Source organism: Pagrus pagrus (assembly GCF_965226575.1).
Source record: "Pagrus pagrus genome assembly, chromosome: 6".
Classification (NCBI taxonomy): Eukaryota; Metazoa; Chordata; class Actinopteri; order Spariformes; family Sparidae; genus Pagrus; species Pagrus pagrus.
Genome location: NC_140190.1, coordinates 13,187,766 through 13,207,325, shown reverse-complemented (window position 1 = coordinate 13,207,325; position 19,560 = coordinate 13,187,766). Strand labels below are relative to the sequence as shown.

The window sequence follows — 19,560 nt, the reverse complement described above, 5'->3', positions numbered from 1 at the left end:
AAATGTTCAATCTGTGTCACACAGACGGGAAAACCATTTAGATCAAATTAAAAAATTGGACATTGGGTTATTTTACTTACTTGCCTCTAACGGCTTCCGTGTATACATTTTTAATATTTTGAACACCACAAATCTAACTGACAAGTTTCTCACGACACCTTCCTCATTTCAAATCTTCATAAAACATACTAGAACGTAAGTCAACTGCGGCATAGATTCTTAAAATAAACACATTTTAATGAGTAATACCTCACACATGCAATACAACATGTCATGTGACACCGGTAGTAGCATCATTCTCTGTGGTTGAGCAATTCCCAAAGTGAATGCAAGAGTCTGGCCGTGTCTCAAAATATTGATGGCCAGGGAGTATTTGTTCCAAAACAGAAGAACGGGCCAGCAAGTGAGGTCTGACCGCCAGAAATCCCAACACCTGGCAAAGCAATCACCAAGTCAATGGTGGTAATCAACAGCCATGTCGACATTCCTGCAGATGTATTATGGTAATGTTGTGCTTTCAGGCAGTAAAAATCAAACATATGGCGCCTTTGGTCAAACATAAGCAAATTACACCACCATAATTTGTCTTTAATTGCTTATACACATTTTATATCAACATTTTAGCTGTTGGACTGCACTTGGACAACTTAAGTTTAGAAGGAAGTGTTACGACCTTGCACTTTTGTTTGTTTGGTTTTTACCTCATAACCATATCATGTTAAACTGTCATCTTGTCTTGCAAAGACTGCAAAAACCATTACCAACAGTAACAAACAGAAAGTTTTATTCATCACATGTGGCCTTTAAACTTCCATTTTCCTAATTGATGAATTTGACCATCGCCAAATGTCAACACAACTTTGCATCGGGAACAAGAGAGATATAAATGAATCATTATAACAATCTTAAAGACAAGAGAGTTGCCCCGCAGCTTCCTCAGTTTATGGACACATCTGTCCTTGTTTTCCGCCTGTACCCCATCCAGACTCCCCATCGCTTTCTGTTGTTGTTGCTGGAACTCCAGCGCACCGTTGACGACTGTGAACGCTCAACTTGTCTTTGAATGTGGAACCAGGCCTCAGAGTCTTGGCTTCTCCCCCTTTGCCTCCCTCTGTTTCTGAGTGGACGTTTTCTTGCTCTCTTGTTTTAAATGTCTTAAAGCCCAAAGGAGCTCTCTCGTGAGCCAATGCCAAGTCATTTGGAGATGCGGTGTTATTCGAGGCCAGCAAAGATGTTGCAGGTTGGCATGCAGGGTCTCCATTTACATGAATTCCACTTTGTTCCCGAGCCAATAGGATGCATGGAAGAGGTGGGGCAAAGTGGGCAGCCATCCCATCATTAACACTTGTGGAGCAGAAAATGAGTCATGCTTCCAGTCAGAGCTCGACTTGTTTTCCTGTTCGCCTGTTATAAGTCTGCACTTATTCACATGGCTGCAGCGAGACTTACGAGAAGCCCCTCTCTGTTTTATAGAGCATAATTAGGGTGTTCTCTGATTAACCAGAGGAAGGACTCATCATCGTTTTACATGCTCCTGCTGTTTTGCTGAATGGCTGATATACCCTACATCTCCCTTTCGCACAGAGCTTTCTTCCTGAACTTGACCAGAGCCAATCCACAACATGTCCACAACATAATCCTCCACTAACCCTTAAAGAGTGCCACCAGGTCCCCCCCTCTCTCTCCCTCCACAAGGAACTAGCGACGAAATTGAGGCAATCACAGCCATTATTTGTCGACTGTTTTGCCGGTCTGGTAGCAGATGTTGGGGCTAAAGGGGAAAACATTTAAGGTCTGTGATTGATGATTTGGGGGTAATGAATCAAGCTTGTAACCATTTCAGAGTGCTGTCAGATCAGGCCTCGGCATGCTTCCACTTGAGAACAGCTGGACCTGCAAACGGCAAAACCAGGAGCACCGATCTTTTCTCTTCCTTTCATCTCCTCCTGTCTCCTCTGCTCGTCGCTGGTTAACTGCCCCAGACAGTCCTCGTGGATGCTGGGAAAGAAATCAGCCGATAAACGGAGGGGAAGATGGCGAGAGCAGATTTATTGTGTTGGGAGAACAAGTGGAGATCAAGTATAACTTCTTACTAAGATTCACTGTCTACAATGTCTAGTTCTTGACTGAATATTTAGAATTCACTATGATTTGCCACAAGTCTCTCCCTGGAGCAACATTTTCGCATTAAAATGGTGGAAGCTTGTCAAGGGAACTGATGGAAAGGTCAGATTTAGTACAGCAGATTTGTTGACTGATATGTCCAAGTGCGGCTCCCAAGACTGGCAGACATATGCGCAATGTGGTGACAAATTAACAGGGATTTCCTGGAGAAATGTAGTCCAGCAAATATGGCTGAACACTAGCTGTTTCCAGCTTCTGAATGAAAAGATATTTACTGATTTTCAGTTTTATATGACAGCAAAATGAGTACCTTTGGGTTTTGGACTACTGGTCAGACAATGAGGACATTTTACGACATCATCTTGGGAAGTTGTGAACTTGTGATGAGAATTTTCCACTGAAAAATCACCTTTTAATACATAAACAATGATTATAAGTTGCAGCCCTGGTTTGAAGTGTATTCTGAGTCCACAGATTGCAACAATCAAACAAAAGTTGGCTACATGCAGCTGGCTCCGGTAGAGAATGAAACCCCCCAGCAGACCACTGTGTCATCAAAATGTTAATCAAATATGATTTAGAAATACTCGATGATTGAAAAGTGAAAGATATATTGGACGTTTACGAGTCAGGAAATTATACTATTCCCTTCTTTTTTCCAAGAAGTTTTAAAAAATGACTTATTCAGTGCAGCGTGAATGCAGCACATGCAGAAGTACATCACATATACGCGTTCACGTGCTCACATAACCATGACCACGAGTGTCAGCATGCACAAACACACACACACACACACACACACACACACACACACACACACACACACACACACACACACACACAAAACAGAGGTTATCCATTAACTTTTTCCCCCTTTTAAATGTCCTACTGTTTAAAGTCACTGTTCGAACATGTGTAACGTTTTAGTTTATTATTGTGTATTAAGAACAAACAGCTAAAAAGGACAAACAAGGCCAATCCCTGTGGCAGCACAAACAATGTACCCTAAATCACAAACAGCTCAAACACAGAATTTCAGTTCATAAAGCTCTCTGATTGGATGAAGGTTGTCAAAATAAAATCCCGTTGCCATGAAATGGCTTTTAATTTGTTCAAAGGAAAAATGGAGCGCAGGGCCCTTGAGTTTATTTGGCACGTTTAACAAATTAGCTTTGTTTGTCTTTCAGGCCTGTACACTGGCTCCAGCACCCCCCATCACAGCGCCTCCGTGGAGCTCCTCTCCCCGACCCCAAACCCCACCCCCTCCACCTCCGCCACTGACCTCCCCTCCCGACAACACCGACTGGACCGGGACCTCGGCAGCCCTCACCACCTGTCCCCACTGGCTGCCATGGATGGCCCAAGAGACGGGTGAGTCCTCCGTGGATGTGTCACATGGATGTATTCAGCTGTGGCGATGTGTCATACTCACTCTGACACTCAGGGTCACTGTGGAGGGAGGCGAAATCATAAATGTGCCAGAAGGGTGGGAAATATAAACATTAAATCTGGTAAAAGTGTACATTTTCCTGATTAATGAGAGGAAAATTCATGTAGGTATTTGTCACAATCCTGTCAAATGACCAAAACTTCTTCTCAGTGAACTCAAATACGTGAGGTAAAGTCATGTTAGGACAAACTTTTCTCACTAAAGTCATGAAAATTGGATTGAGATGAACAAGAGCAACATCTAAACAAAACCGAAATCATTGCCGATGACAACATATTTACCATTTTTACACATTAACATGTAAGCATCCCCATAACTACAAACCCACGCAGGTCAGATGAACTTTCTCCCTCCTTTAATCACACTGATAGTATTATGATCCTCACACTGTGTTTCCATTGTTTTTCATCTATTTATCAAGGCAGAACCGCAGGGCGAACCCACTTAGATCATGTTAGCTTAAGCCTCTCGGTCCTGCTGACAAACCTATTTGGCCGTCTCTCTGGAAACAAACTCAAGTCCACAACCACTAAGACATCCCTGGTGGGAAGTGGGGCCGTGCTGGTCACCACGGGGTCAACGTGACACGTCACCGGCTCTATTTCTGGCACTGGGATCAGTGTTCGTAAGGTCCCATATCTCCACTGGATACGACAGCATCAGCACGATGACCAAACCGCTTGGCCGGACATGATTCACACTTTAATGAGGGTAAACTGTCAGAGCAGCGTGATAGGATCATCGCTTGGTATTTACGTTGTGAGGTGTTTTATCCTCAAATTCTCTGTGAAAACAGAAAACATTACCAAACATTCACGTTGTGCAAATCTGTTCGCATTCATGATTTACAGACCATCATAGCGTATGACAGATACAAACAATGAACTGCATTAGATTATTCAAAGAAGATGCATCTGCCAGATAATTATGTAAAGTACAACTGGGCATACTTTTAAAGAGAAGACTGTCAAACTGAAGACAATTCAGTGTTATTTAGTAAGTGTGCCAGTAGCCTATTGTTACATGTGACATCTTTGGCAAAGGCGTAAACGAGTTTTCTTTTCAGTCCTGTTTTAAATTAAAATAAAATAAAACTAAAATAAAGAAAACATTAATTGACAGAAACACATTTTTCAGAAAGCTGCCTCTGTCAATAGATACCAGAAAGTAACCACAAAGAAACCTGTTGAAGAGCAGCTGTCTTGCTCAAGGACACTTCAGCAGGAACGAACAACGCATTTCATGCATCTGTGTTGTTTTTCGTGTGTGTGTGTGTGTGTGCGTGTGAGGGGCACAGCATGTTTCCTATTAGTGCTGATGATTTCCCCAGAGAGCCAGCGGAGCAGAGTTGCAGAGGCCGAGTGTCGTCAGGAGGCACAGTGTGTACTGTACTAAACAATGTGCCGAAAACCAGGGAGGTAGAGAAAGAAAACAGTCTTTTACAGTTTAATAACATTGAGAAAGAGTGGATGGAATCAGCCATCATAAGCCCTGTGTAACAAAAGTGATCGTGTTACGTAAACATGCTTTCTTTTAACTCTGTGGTCTGCTCTTTGGGTGTCTGTGTGTGTATATACACTTTTATGAGAGTATACACAGCACAGGCCTATGACAGAATGAGGTTTGATGGCTTTCTTGCTCTCAGGGCCGTGCATGTATTTGTACTCGTGTGCGTCTCCGTGTGTGGGAGTGTGTGTGAGTGAGAGGAGTTTACATATAGTAATCCAGGAAACACACATGATTGCATGTGATTGGGGTGTGAGGCACAGCAGACGTCCAGCACAAACAGTGCAGCGGGCCGGCGCGGCGAAAGCGCCTGGATGTAAACGTCCGAGCGCCGCTCAGAAACGTCAGGTCGCCCTGGAAGCATCTGGAAGGTGATGTGTTGTTTCAAGCCTTGAAAGCAGGAGGAGAACGCTGTTGAAATTACCTTGCGGTTTCAGTGCCTCTCTCTCGCGCCGGCGTGCACAATTACCAGCTCGAGGAGAGAAATGGAAAGTGAAAGGACCTGAGTAGGGGATGCTGTAAGAGCGGTTACACTGGCAGGGTGACATATTGGATGTGAGATGTGGGCTCGTTCCTTTGGGTGCTTGATGAGGAACATCTGAACATTGTGTATGTGTGTGTGTGTGTGTGTGGTTGGCGGTGCTTACACATGTAACGTAAGAGTCCATCATGCCATATAAGTAATCTCCTGTGTTCATGTATGTATTTCCCACCTTAAGCTCCTACATTCTTCTGACGTGATGACAAAGCGGCATTAAAATTGCGGCAATTTCCAAATTTGCAGATTTCATCAAATCAAGATGCTTGACCCAAAAACGCTCATAAGTGCGCACGCGCACACACACACACACGCACACTGTAGTCCCCTATCTGTTCATCACCGTGTGGACGGAGGGTGGGGTTGAGGAGTCAAAAAGCGAGTTTGTGGCAGAGTCCTACAGTGCACCTCGCCGGGCATGAAATGTCTACTCACATTTGCCTGAAGATGGAGCATTTGATTTACATGTTTAAAGCCCTGAGTATACAGACTGCTGCCAAAGTCAATATCGGGGCCGCACTTGTTTTTCCCAAACGGTTTAGCAGGACATTAAACATTTTGACAAAATTATCAAACTAACCTGCCTCTAGTGTGGCAGCCGCTGACCTCATAGCTAAATGTGTTGACTCTGGCTCAAATATGCCATTTAGACTCTTTTGACTTTGTATATACCAGTGTCATTTTTCTGAAGCTAATATTAAAATATGCCAGTTAAAATACATTTAGTGATCGGCGTGGCGCGAGTGCATGCGCGTGTGAGTCTCTCTCTCATAGCGATGGCTGTTCCACCATGGCGGCCTGTGCTCACAGAGAGATGGGTGGTAAATGTTGTCATTCACTGCTTCAGCCATATGCGGTTATATAATTGCGGAGGGGAGAGTCTCCCGCCTTCACCTGCGTATTGATATTAGAGCCCCTCTGCAAATATTGGTGCGAGGTGGTTTGATACCTCAGCAGTGATTGACACGGGCTAATTGAATTAGAGCGGCGGCGGAGACGGCACAGAGCTACATTAAGAGTTCCTGCTCTGAAGGGGGACGTTCACGGCTCGTAACTCGACACTGTCTGTCTTCCAGCCATTATCATTGTACAAATGATCCAGAAAATGAGTGTCAGTCTCGCAGCCCAAACAAAAACATTTTTGAGGTAGTCGCTCATGGCAGCGTGTGGTCAGTCACTCATTTTGTGGTGCTCGGTTGTAAAATGTTCAGCCTTCAATTAGCCCGTCTACACAAACGGTTAACGCACAGAAAAGATTCACATGATTTACTGTCAATATTCCTCCAAGACGGATGGTGATTAAGGACGGATCCTGTGTGTTTAGGGCAGTTATCTCTCCCGAGCCCTGGCTGTGCTCTTCACACTGGGGCCTGCAGGGCTGGCTTAGCTTTAGCTTAGCTTTAGCCTGGATACTGTAGTCTGTCTCTCAAGCACTGCATTAGCTTGCTAACCAGAACCAGAAGTGTTCCCACCAGTCTGCGCCAAAGCAGCCCCTGTCATCCATCAGAGGGGCTTAATACTCGGCTACAAAGGGGGGAGATGAGAGGGGAGGTGGAGGGTGTTTGTTGAGAACGAAGGGTCTGTGGAGGACAGGGTCTGATCCTCGCTCCCTGGTGGGACAGTTAGCTACAGGTGAAGGAAGACGAACGAGGAGCAGAGCAGGACTGCTCATGAATCTTCTTTCTCTCCCATCATGCCTCAGTACAAGGAGGCAGGAGTCCAAGGGCAGCTTCTCTTTAACACAACAAGAGTACATCAACTTGGGAGTAGTGTTTCTGGATCATAGTTGTAGTTGATGTGCAAGCACACATGCCTGAATACAAGCCATCCTGTCTGGACTTCAGGGTCCAGTTCAGGTTGGAAGTCCTTTTCATCTTTCTGTTGAAGCATTACTGAGATCAGAGTTTAGTCATAAACAAATTCCATTCCCACAAATGACATCAACTTGCCCTTATTACTCACAGAAAAAGTCACTGAGCCACTCAAGTCAAAGTCACCGAGCAAAGAGTGAGGTCTCATAAAACTTCTAGCTCATCACTGTAAAAATGTTCCGTATTAACATCTCCTCCTGACACCATCTTCAAGCAGCTGAGGTCACATGCTATAGTAGACAGCACACAAGGGTATTTTAGCTATCTGTCCACACTCTCCCCAACCTCCTCAACCTTCCTAATATTTCTTATATTGAGTCCATCAATCTGATAGCCTCACCTTAAAATCCCCCCCCGACTCTACCTTCAGGAATCAACGGGTCACCGGTCAAACCACTCTCTCACTGCAGTGGGACAGGAGTGGGTGGGCTGGCTGGAAAAAGCAGGATGGTCAGTGAAGATGAATATCAGGAGAGAGATTAATGCTGCATATGAAAGATTCCCCTCATACCTCGAGCCTGAGTAGCCAGCAAGCTAGAGACCAGCGAGAGCAGGGCCGGGGGCAGCTGGCAGTGATTAGCTTATGATTCACTTTAGCTGCACATAGAGGCAGCTTGTAAAAATATGAACAGTATAACTGTTTCCTGAGTTTGTGCTGACAGCAGCTCCTGGGGGAATGCTGCTCTCTGCAGGAACACATGGCCACGCACTGGGCCCGTGCCAACCCATGGATTAGCCACGCTCGCTAACAGCTAGCTTCTCCAGAGTTGGACTAACACAAGGTGCATCACAAGCTTCCTCAACTTTGTAGAGGTACACATGGAGGTCAAGTGCAGTCCATTTACAGTTAAACACTTACATTTGATAGCCATATGAACATGATGATGAGGAAAAAAGCATGCAGAGCGAAAAACCTCCTATTTAGAATAATTCCCAAACCAGCTGGCATCAATCTTATCACCTAAATCTGTTGTATCAAGTAGCTAATCCTGCAGAACAGGAGCAGTGACATAGGAAGTATTAAGATCTTTGGCATACCAGCAAAACCACACGATAAAAATACCCATTTACAAGTAAAAGCTCTGTGTTCATACTTTTACTTGAGTAATTAAGCCTATTATCAGAAAAAATGGCCCCTCTCTGTGTTATATTACATGATTGAAATATTAGTATTAGATGTATTAGATGTATGTATGTATTAGATAGTAGATTTACTGTAGCTGGTTGAAGTGCAGATGATAAAATAATATCATCAACAGAATGTGAAGAAACAACAGTGTTGACGTTATGTCAAATGTCAATTATGCTGTATTGTGTTGCAGAGATATCTACTGAAGTTAGCACGCTAACTAGCTACCCCCAGCCCATCCTGTCTCATAGTACCACTTTGTACCACAAGAGGCAGTAGTCAATAGTCTGATAGCCCCTACAGTTATATTTTTACACCTATTTTCCTCACTAAACAAAAAAATTGCAACCTTACACTTTCTGAATTCAAGTTGCTCTCTTTTACCGAACTAAGATGAGCTTAATTGCATCGTAAAACACACTTTATTCAAACACAACATGGTTTGGTGAAAATACATCCTCAATTCACGACTTAGATGTGAAAATATGGCTGTTTTCGTCCTCTGCCAAGTAATGCCTGCTAAAGAGTGGAAGTCCCTACAGCCAAACACAGCTACAGCAAAGAGTAGCAGGTCCAGAATAGTGAGTAATCAGATAGCAAAATTGTACCAGACACATTCAGGAAGTAAATTGGTAAATTACTGAGTTGTGGTGAAGGAGTAGGATTAAATAAAGTGCATACTTCCTCCTACTTCTTTTCTGGCATGTTGGTGCTTGTTAATGCAACAAACTTTGGAACATGCTTTTCATTTTATTCTGCTTATTTGTTGAACTAGTTTAACTTGTTTTGTTTTGCTTTGACATGGAATACAATTTTCATTAATTCACTAATTCTTTTATCTGGCCCATGTGTGGTAGCATGGAATGATGACACTTGGTATGTGGTCCGGATAAATGTGTCTGTTGTGGGCCAGATCTGGGCCACAGCAGTTTTACTAAAAAGCAGTGTTGCTGCCCCCTGTAGTTCTGGAGCTGCCTTTAAATCCTGGTCATTTCCTACAAATGACACCTTTTAAGAATACATCACATTTTATAAGCTTAAAAAATAACTTAATTTAATAAAAAGGTTAATGTTTCCCTCTGAAATGTAGTAGAATATAACCATAAAAATGTATAAAATGTATTTAGTTACTGGCGGGTAGTGTAATGGAAATCCCAGAATCACATGACCAGTGAAATACTCAAACATCATATTTTTAAACTGTCAGGGGATCCATTTATATGTGTATGAGGCCGACAAACAGAAAGAAGACACACAGGAGAGAAACACAAGTTCTCTTATGGAGTCAGTAATAAGAGTACGCCAAAATATATTTTTTATTCACAGTTTTACGATAATCTCTATTAATAAAGGCAGACACACTGCGAGCACTGAAGCTATGTCCCTCAGCTAAATGAAATGTAAAATAAATTCAGCACTGGCAGGAACTTCTTCACAGCTTCGTTTACCATCTCCCTTCATCAGCCCCCCTCTGACCTGCACAAAGCCACTGCCAGGCCAGCTACTGAGTGCTGGGTGGGACGTCCCCACACGCGGGCAGCAGCAGGTCATACGGTCGGCTCCAGCCAGGCCAGCAGCGAGCAGTCATCTGAGGGCTCGGCCGCCTCCAGCAACACTCTGTCATCACGTTCATATAGCGCTTAGTGCAAACCATATGCTTCCACGGCACAGCAGCACATAGTAACACAGCAGCAGTTTATGTGTTGGCATTCCTGATATGCACTCATGAGAGGGTACTAAGTAGCTGTTGAATATTTTTAAAAAGCTCTGCAGGTCTGTTGGCTATCAGTCTGGATTTGGACCAGATTGCTGTTTCATTAAGTTAATGTCAAGTGTACAACATGAAGTCGTTAAGTCGGTGGTCATTTTGAGTTTCTTGTTAACTTTCACATTTAACATTTAAGTGGCTGAATAAATACCAGACGTGGCTCTCACTGCTCCTGGTTGAATTTATTAAAGTGATCGTATGAAGGCGGAACAAGAAGCACATTAGATATGTCTCACTTAGCATAAAGACTGGAAACGGGGAAACAGCTACCAAATACGCCTACTGGCTCCTCTACAGCTCACCAGTAAACACATAATATCTTGTTAAATACGTACCTGTTTTTGCATAGAATGAATAAACAACACTGATTAAAGAGTATTAGATAGTCCCTCCAGGATTTCTCTGGCTGCAAGAGAAAATTGGAAAAATAGTAGTGATTTTTTTATTTGCATGCATATTTTTTCAGCACTTGCAATAACTCTGGATCTGTCATGGTGATTTGTCTGTTGTCCATGTGTTGCTGTAGGTTTGTTTTGCGGGAGAAAAGTGTTTATCAAACTGTGACTCATTGTCCACCACAACCTTGAATGTGGTTCGAGACAGTTTACTTCCGCTTTAGTGCAGAACATCTGAGATTTGCCTGGCTTGGTCTTTAGCAGTAATCTTTGTTGGTAAATGTGAGACGTTCGTGTCCGACATGTCTGCATCTTCACGAAAAGTTGCTCTGATTAGACAAAATTCTAGTTCTAGCAGAATTTATGGAGATTAATTTGATTTAAAACTTCCTTGAGGATGCGATTAGAGGTGCCAGTAGGCAGACTTTTGTTATCTTCTGACAGAACAAGGCTAGCTGTTTTCCCCTGCTTCCAGTCTTTGTGCTAAGCTAACAATGTCCTGGCTCTAGCTTCACGCTAATCGTGAGAGTGGTCTCACTTTTCTCTCTGCAAGAAATCAAATAGGAGTCATCCTGAAAAACTTTCAAACTATTCCTTTAAAGTGACTCAGGTCAGACTTGTGTCATGATAATGGAAAAGTGACTCAGGCGCTCAAAGTATTCAGCCCGAGACAGACATGTAAACTGAGGAGGTTTGCGCTAATGTTTCCCCAACTTTGATGATTTTGAGGTGGAATTCCCCTTAAAGTGCATGATGCAACCCTCCAAATATTTAGAAATCCCTTGATGTGCAGACTTAACAGCGAAGACTAAATTTAAAATAAGAAACAGCATACTTTTCATGTTAGATGATATGATGTTGTACAGAACGTGGTCTCAGCTGCTGATGACAGCTTCTGCACAAACTCACTGGAGCTGCAGAGAGCTCGTTGCGTTCTGCAAGTTTTACAGGGTGAACAGGTTTAACTGTGACACTAAACGGGGGGATTACCATCAGGTGGTTTGATCGTAATATTTCACCATTCGCTTTGACTTCTTTGATCGCCTGATTGTGGTTTTCCCAGCGCACAGTGTGACTGAGCAGTACGCTCCATTAAAAGAGTTTGAGATAATGTCTTTTTTTTTTTTATTTGAGGCTGTTGTATTGAATGTTTTATATAAATGATCAATATCCACAAATGTAATCTGATGTGGAAAACGCGGTTGTTCTCCACAGAGTCACAAACATGTCATCTTAATATTTCTCTTTCTCAAAAGTCATGAATGTAAACACTATTGTGCTTTCTTCTCTCTGGGCCACAAAGCCCGGAGTTACTGCAATGGTGGGCAGTGTGTGTTCATGTGTGTGTGTTTGTGTGTGTGCGGATGGGGTGGGGGTGGGTTGGTTTCACTTGAATGCACACTCTGCTGTTTGTTGACTTAAGATCATAATATGTGGTAGGAGGACGATTACGTGTGGGGAGCCCGAGTTTCCACACGCCTGGAATGTTTCTTCTTCTGTGTGTTTAGGATCACTAACTGCTCCGCTGGGTTTGTCGGATCATGTGGTTAGCTGGCCGGCATGTTGCTCCGACTTTGATTGGGATGTCACAATGCATGAAGCATTTTATTGAGAAATTACACAGATTGTCTAGAGAGGGGTCTAAATACTTGATCGAGAGGTTCGCTCAACTTTTCTGTGTCTCCTCCAGAGTGTCGGGAACCCTTCTTTCCACGGGGATGAAGGGAACGGGGACGCCACCTCCTCCTCCACCCTCTCTGGAGAAACAGCATGTCCACCATCAGCACAAGCCCTACTCTCACTATCACCACCATCAGTCTGCTAATGACGGTAGGACAGACTCGAAGATATCTGGCTCAATCAGGAAATCTGTTTCAACTTGATGTGAAAATGTTCATTGGCGTTTCAATGTAATATTCTGATATGTGTCCTGTTGCAGGTGTCACTTCTGTATAACTTCCTATAAGAGAATTCATAATGTCGGATAACTTAAATACACACAAGAGCACCCGTGTACTTTTTTAAACTCACTGTAGCCGTAGACCCACATGAAAGGCCTCAGAGAGAGGAAGTTGTCTCTTCGAGCAGCCATACTGCCCTGTGGCTCTGTCAGAGCATTTTTAGGACAGAAAGAGATTAGAGTCGTAGAGACAGAGTGGGGAAAACCACATGCCGGAAGCCTTTTTCCTGCGCCGAATTAGCCAACAAAATGCTGGCTCGTGTACTCAGCTGTCTCTCAGCGCCCTAACATGGCAGGCTCAGCTGTCACTCCCGAGCTTTTTTCCTAATGCCTTAAACACTGTTTTCCCTGTAAAGATCCACACATGGACGTCTCTCTAACCACGCTGCGGTCGGGGAGTTGCGTAAAAGCGCTCCAGGAAAGGCTGCTTTCCCATTATCGTGACTCCTGCGGTCGATCCTGAGTACGAACTGAGACGATGGGGACAAATGTTGCATACTATGGGGCTGGCCCAGTTAGCACGAGCACAAATATAGCATTGTCATAATTTGAGATCCACATCGGGTTTCAGCCGGATGGAGCGGACGCTCACTGACCTTGGAGACAATCAGCCGTGCAGGCTGGTAGCAGTTGATCAAGTCTGGTTTCTATTTTTCTCCTCTGTTCCTCCTCCCTGCTCCCTGCTCCCCTGCATCCTCCTTCATTTCCTAGAATACCAAGGCAGCTTTCAGAGCTGCTTCCATTTTGGAGATTCCTACAGGATGGAGCAGACGGTCGGTGGCGCCCACGTCCCAGGAGATTCTCACGCCTACACTTCCCATCAGCACAATGGCTTCCACATGTCGACTAGCAACACTGGCAACGCAGGTGAGGACAGTTTACCTTAGAGCCTATATGCGAGACTAATCAAAAATGATTGATTTCACGACCAACTGCACATTATCTTGTCCGTTCCAGGCTTCAGCTTGACCCAGGATTTGCAGGGCGGCGCGGGGTGCCAGTTCTCCTCCAGCCCAGAGGAGAGCGTTTTCTTCCAGGTGGGCAGCTTCGACCGCAGCCTGAGCCACATGTCCTCCATTTACACAGAGACATAGAGGCACACTGGAGCAGGGCACGCTTCACCACACCTACTTTACCACACAGCAGTCCAACTCTCTCCACAGCCATCTTGTCACACTTGGATCTCTACTTACTGTTTCCTTTTTTTTTCACATAGCAAATCACAATCATTTAGAGCTCATTATGACCTACTTAGCTGCCAGATGGATGGTAGATGGGCAACATGAGACGGACATTAAAAAGTCTGGAGTCAGTCAGCTTAGATGACTAGGATGCGCTGCTTATCTGACACTATCTGAACCCTCATGGTACAAATTACTTGTTTCATAGTCCGAGTAGGTAAAAACAGTGGTTCCCAACCTGTTTCAAGGATGTCTCATCACTGGTTGCAGATGTCTGCCAGTTGTAACCAGTAAACCAAAAATTGTTTGTAAGTGATTCATTACAAAATAAGCAAAGATTTGGGGAAAAAAACATAATTTGAGGTTTTTTCTGCTTATGTATTCTGTTGAAGTGTTTTCAGACAATTTTACTCATGAACTCATGCTTCATTGTCACGAGGAGTACTGTGTTACTCAGCCTGTAAAAACACTTCTGTGGAAGAGAAGGGAGCTTTCTATTCTGAGGAAAAACCTAAAGAAGTGCCAGAAAAACAAAAAGACCGTAACAAGATGATATGCCTTTGGCGAGTGGACACACAAGTGAAGCCTCGGCAGTACAGCCTTCTTACATAAATTAAAAAAAAAAAAAATAGGACAGGGAAACGACACACGAGGTACAAAGGCCATTATACTGTGCATTTTATTAAGCGGCTCTGTTAAACTTGGAAACATATCTAAATATTCCATTCACTATTCTAACACAAATACTGTATTTGTATTATGAAGTCGGGGCAGATGGGTTTCGAGTTTGCAAGTACGAATTCCGACTTTGAGTGGCATTCAATTGCACTTTTCGCAACTTTTGCAGCCTCTTCTGCATCTATTTTGACCGTTCTGTTTTTAATTTAACTCTTGGAAGTCCTCCAACTTAATGACTTAATCACCCTGAGGGCCCTTTAATCGCGTTGTGACCCTTTAGAGTCGTCTTGTGACTGTGTGGGGGCCCCAAACCCTAGGTTGGGAACCACTGGGTTAGAGAGACTTTCAATACTGTAATGATTTTAAAAAACGCTATTGAATCCTGCTCTTCTGATTTTTACTCATAAATGAAGTAATGAAACAAGTAAAATCACAAAGAAGTCTCCTTTTCTTTTTAGTAATGTAGCTGAAGAATTATGATTAAAAGGAAGAAGTCTTTTGTCTTTTAAAGGCACAGAATTACATTTATTGGCCAAGATCTCATCATGTACAAAGAATCTGACTCACACTGGTGCTAAGACACTCACAGTTTATTCAGATCAAACTTCACATGCCGTCTATTTCAGTCTAAATATATAAATTTCAGACACTAGAAATGAAATGCCCTCTCCCTCCTCTTCATGTTTTTTCTCTCTGATCTACATCTTTTCAATCTATTTTAGACTGAAGTGTAGAAAAGAATATATCATTTTGCCGTGTTTGTTGTAAAAGTGGAAAAAAAAATTGTTTGCATTTCCATATTTTGTTGTTGTTTTCTTTTCTTTTTGGATTTATCTCTGGAGGAGGGTTTGAACTCATTAATTCTGCAATAATGCAGAGAAACCAACCTACTTTGTTATTATTATAATATGTATAAAATGTACAGTTTGTTTACAGCAATCATTTGAATGTTTGTCATTTCTCAATTTAAGAAATAAATAATTGAATGATCACACAATGTCTTTTTTGGCATGTGTTTCACACTTTATATAAAATACAAACAAATGCAGAAACAATACTCAAATTGTGCTCGTTAGGTTTGACTGTTTAACTGGCAGCTGATAATAAGAAAACCCTGCAGATTGTGGGCATGTTGTTCCCTCTAGTGGACGCTGGTGAGTACTGCGGACGTCTCACTTCTGCTTCTTCTTGTTGAGGTAGCTCTGATAATAGAAGTTACTGAAGAGGATGATGAGGGTGATGCAGTAGCCGAACACCAACAGGTTCATGGAGTTGGGGAAATCGCACTCTGTCAACAGGTTGTTGCCTGTGTACAGGATGAACATCAGGAACTGCACCTGGAGAGGCAGCAGAACAAGTTCAGACCGCACACATGACGTACATTCAGCTCTGTTCTTATAGAGAGGAGACGCTCACCAGCTGCAGAGACGTCAGGTATTTCTTCCACCACAGGTACTTCTGCATGTGAGGGCCGATGGCGGCCAGGCCGTAGTACGAATACATCACAATATGGACGAAGGTGTTGAGCAGGCCGATGAAGAAGGCTGCAGGATGTGGATCGAACAAGCAAAAGCAATCAGAGTGGCATGAGGAAATAAAAGATGTAGAGAACGGACGATTCAAGTATTGATAGTGAGTGAATTGAGGACACTGCAAAAACTGAAAAACTTCAAAATACCTCATTAGACTTAAAAATTATATTTCAGTCAGATATAGGACGCTTGTTTTTAGACAATTCTCACTTACATAACGCAAGAAAGCAACACCTTGTTTGTCTTTTTGTTTTTTTTACTTATTTTAAAGTGGAATTTTGTCCATCGTATCTCAATATTTAGATTTAGTTTCAGAACAGTTCAGTCACCTTAAACATTGTCATTAAGCTATTCTTATTTACATTTCTGAAAAAATCTTGTGTCTTCTGATCATCTGTCGAATTACATAGTCCTGTTTTTTTTTTTTTTCCAACTTCAACATCATCATACAATCACACAATAAACACACCTCTCACTCCCTCTGTCTTGAGCCCCTGGGTACAAAACTGAACTACTGATATCTAGAATGTGGAAAAAATACTATTCTATGGTTATTTTAACTAAAAAGACCCAAACCAGCGGTGTGTTAGCGCATCTCTAAATAACTTCCAACTTGCCTAACTTGTCGGTGGCACTTGATCCAAAAACCATTTGTTCCATTTTTAAAAAACGGATCACAAATACATGTTTTAATTGTTCTTGAAAGGGGCTAAGTTGTACATGAAAGCAGCTGGGCGGGTTTTGTTAACAATAAGATACATATAGAATACGCTCCATTTGAAACTCAGGCTACTTGTTACCAAAACAGTTGACTTACACTGTCCGCCGGCCACATACTTGATTCCCAACCACCAGTTGAAGATCATTGTTGCGTGGTGGTAAACATGAAGGAAAGTCACCTGACTGTCCTTTTTCCTCAGGATGAAGAAGAACTGCTCATAACAGATGAAAAGAGGAGACAGTTACGCCTGAGAGTTCTCGCTAATACACCTCAAATCCTTTAATATCAAATGTTTTCATGGATACTTACCGTGTCACTGAGCTCTATCACCTTGGAGAAGAAAAACCACCAGCAGACTCTGGCCATCTAGAGGAGGGAAACCACGAGTTGTACATATTGTACTGTATGTTTTAGCTTTAACAGTGCAATCAGCTGTCTGGTAGGATCTTCATTTGGTGAATTATGTAGCTTGTGACAGACCAAACACATCAAAAGTGACCAAAGTATGAAGTGAGACATACTTACCCTCATTGCTAGTGGACTGGTGCTGTAATCTACAGGCTGACATCTTAAGCTGTAGTTCGAGAGCCAGGATGTGACCAGGAACTATATGTAAATATTCAGAAAGTTACTTCAAATGAAAGTAATATAACTACTTAAATCACGAGGACGCAGCAGCGTAAACTAAATATTCGAACCCGGCAAGTAAATCTGAGTATTTCCATGGTGCTAATGTTAAAAAGCAGCAAAAAACACACCTCATAGCACATGTAGGAAGACAGGCCGACCATGGCGAAGTTGTAAACAATGAGAACGACTTTGAGGTCAAACGGCTGTCTGTGTTTCATCAGACGGGGGCCGGCCCAGACCGCACCGAGGTAGATTAGGAAGATGACTGCCACCGGGACGGGGGAGTAGACCAGCAGCCACGGGTCCGTCCTCTTGTCTGGAACACACAGAGCTCTGAGTCAGGGACTTGAAGGCATCATTTGGAAATAAGTTATAAGGGACAGTGTTTTATAGGTTCTTGTGTGTGTAAAAGGTCTTATAAGTTTAAAGTCCACACAAACAGAAGCTCCTCTCTCCCACAGAAAACCCTCCTGAAACATCCCGAGACTTTGTGACATCACACGTCGTCACCATGTCACACATTTGCATAATTAATATATATTTTCAGCAGAAGTGACGCTGAAAACACCACAGAGCCGATTGGAGAAACATTGCTGGCTCAGGCGTGTGCGAGCTGACCAATCAGAGGAGACTGGGTATTGGAAGGGGGCCTTAAAGAGACAGGAGCCAAATCAAAGCGTTTCACAGGGAGGGGGAGCACAGTGCTGAAACACAGGACAGTACAAGACAACTGATGTGTTTTTTTGAGCATTAAAGCATCCGAGTTATACATTTTAAGGGCTGCGATGATTCCCCCAAACTCTTATCTCTTCTTAAAGACAGTTTTTGTTGTAGTCGGCACAGGAACAGTCAGGTTTTTACAGTTTGTCTGCAGTTTTATCAACCAAACCCTCATTCAAAAAGCATATAAATCAGTTTTTGTCTGATAAATCTGGGTCCCTGCTCCTTCTCCTCCTTGCCTATGCATCCACCACTGTAACAAGATAATGCCATTTGAATAGTGTCACGGTGGTCGTGCATGTGACAAGCCACAAAGCGGTCATTGTAAAGGCACATCTGCATGTCACAACTCCCCCACACTGAACACACAGTACAGGCCTGTCTTACACACTGACAATGTCTTAAACAAATGCAACAGCAGAGCAAACCCGAGGCAACATAAACTGTTTACGAGAGGAAAAACAATCTTAATCATACCTCCATTCTCCACTATCCTCTGGTGCACAGAGAGGACACTTTGCCATAGAGAGGCCATCTGGGGGGGAAAATACAGAGTTATGATCACAAACGCTCAAATCTGCAGCATTCAAAGACGGAAGTCTACTCACTGGCGGTGTTTCAACACGCGGGAGAACCTTTGGACACAAGCTGGTAACCAGTTATTAGCAAAGTTCAACATGCAGCAACAGCAGAGGCAGAGGCAGCAGCAGCAGCACGCCCTGCGGACGGATCAGGTCGTCGTCCTCCTTGAGGTAAATGAATGAGGACAGACTGGAGCGACCGGCTGCGACACAAACAAACAGCAGCGGCGGCGGCGGCGGCAGACTACACTACAGCTCAGGGCACTGAATCAATCTGTGCACACAGTAGCTACAGATACGGAGAGCACACTTCAACCTGAGGAGGAAGTAACTGAATAGGTTTGGATCACTTCCTGTTTTTCTTCGCTTTGGTTTGAAGAACTTTTTGTCTTTTCAGGGCGGAACAGTTGGATGTCGCGCGTTCATCACAGCAGGGGGCGCTGTTTCCTTCAAGAGCGTGAGTGACTGTCAGTAGTGCATGATCCCACTTTTCATTTGTTTTGTGCCATGTTATTTTTATTACTGTTATTATAATAATAATAATAATTATTATTATTATTATTATTATTTTCATTATTATTGTTGTTACTATTATCATCATTATTATAGTTATTGTTGTTATTATTATTATTATTATTATTATTATAGTTATTATTATTATTAATCCATATATATAATTGGTTATTGAGGACCATATAAGGATTAGACACATTCTCTGTCTTGTTATATGCAACCCTGTTGTAAAATTGATCAAAATTAATTAATCTTGATCCATA

The 19,560-nt window shown here is 42.9% G+C and overlaps 2 protein-coding genes across 7 annotated transcripts in view; one reads left to right on the top strand and one right to left on the bottom strand.

Moving 5' to 3' along the window:
- The window catches only part of glis1b (GLIS family zinc finger 1b), an 81,903-nt gene extending 66,313 nt beyond the window's left edge, over positions 1-15,590 (top strand). For all 6 annotated transcript variants that reach the window (XM_084354077.1, XM_084354080.1, XM_084354076.1 and 3 more), the window contains 4 exons: positions 3,312-3,495; positions 12,472-12,611; positions 13,453-13,608; positions 13,699-15,590. In XM_084354077.1, the coding sequence (XP_084210203.1) occupies positions 3,312-3,495; positions 12,472-12,611; positions 13,453-13,608; positions 13,699-13,835 (617 nt within the window). In that variant the 3' untranslated portion in view covers positions 13,836-15,590. The remainder of the gene's footprint in view (positions 1-3,311; positions 3,496-12,471; positions 12,612-13,452; positions 13,609-13,698) is intronic.
- A 9-nt stretch (positions 15,591-15,599) lies between these two features.
- Positions 15,600-19,149, bottom strand: elovl8b (ELOVL fatty acid elongase 8b). The gene is made up of 8 exons (XM_084354083.1): positions 18,812-19,149; positions 18,681-18,738; positions 17,612-17,799; positions 17,379-17,459; positions 17,163-17,219; positions 16,950-17,064; positions 16,017-16,144; positions 15,600-15,937 (listed from the first exon to the last, which is right to left on the bottom strand). Exons 2-8 carry the CDS (start codon positions 18,736-18,738, stop codon positions 15,773-15,775), a joined length of 792 nt encoding a protein of 263 aa, XP_084210209.1. The 5' UTR covers positions 18,812-19,149; the 3' UTR covers positions 15,600-15,772.
- Positions 19,150-19,560: the final 411 nt, after the last annotated feature.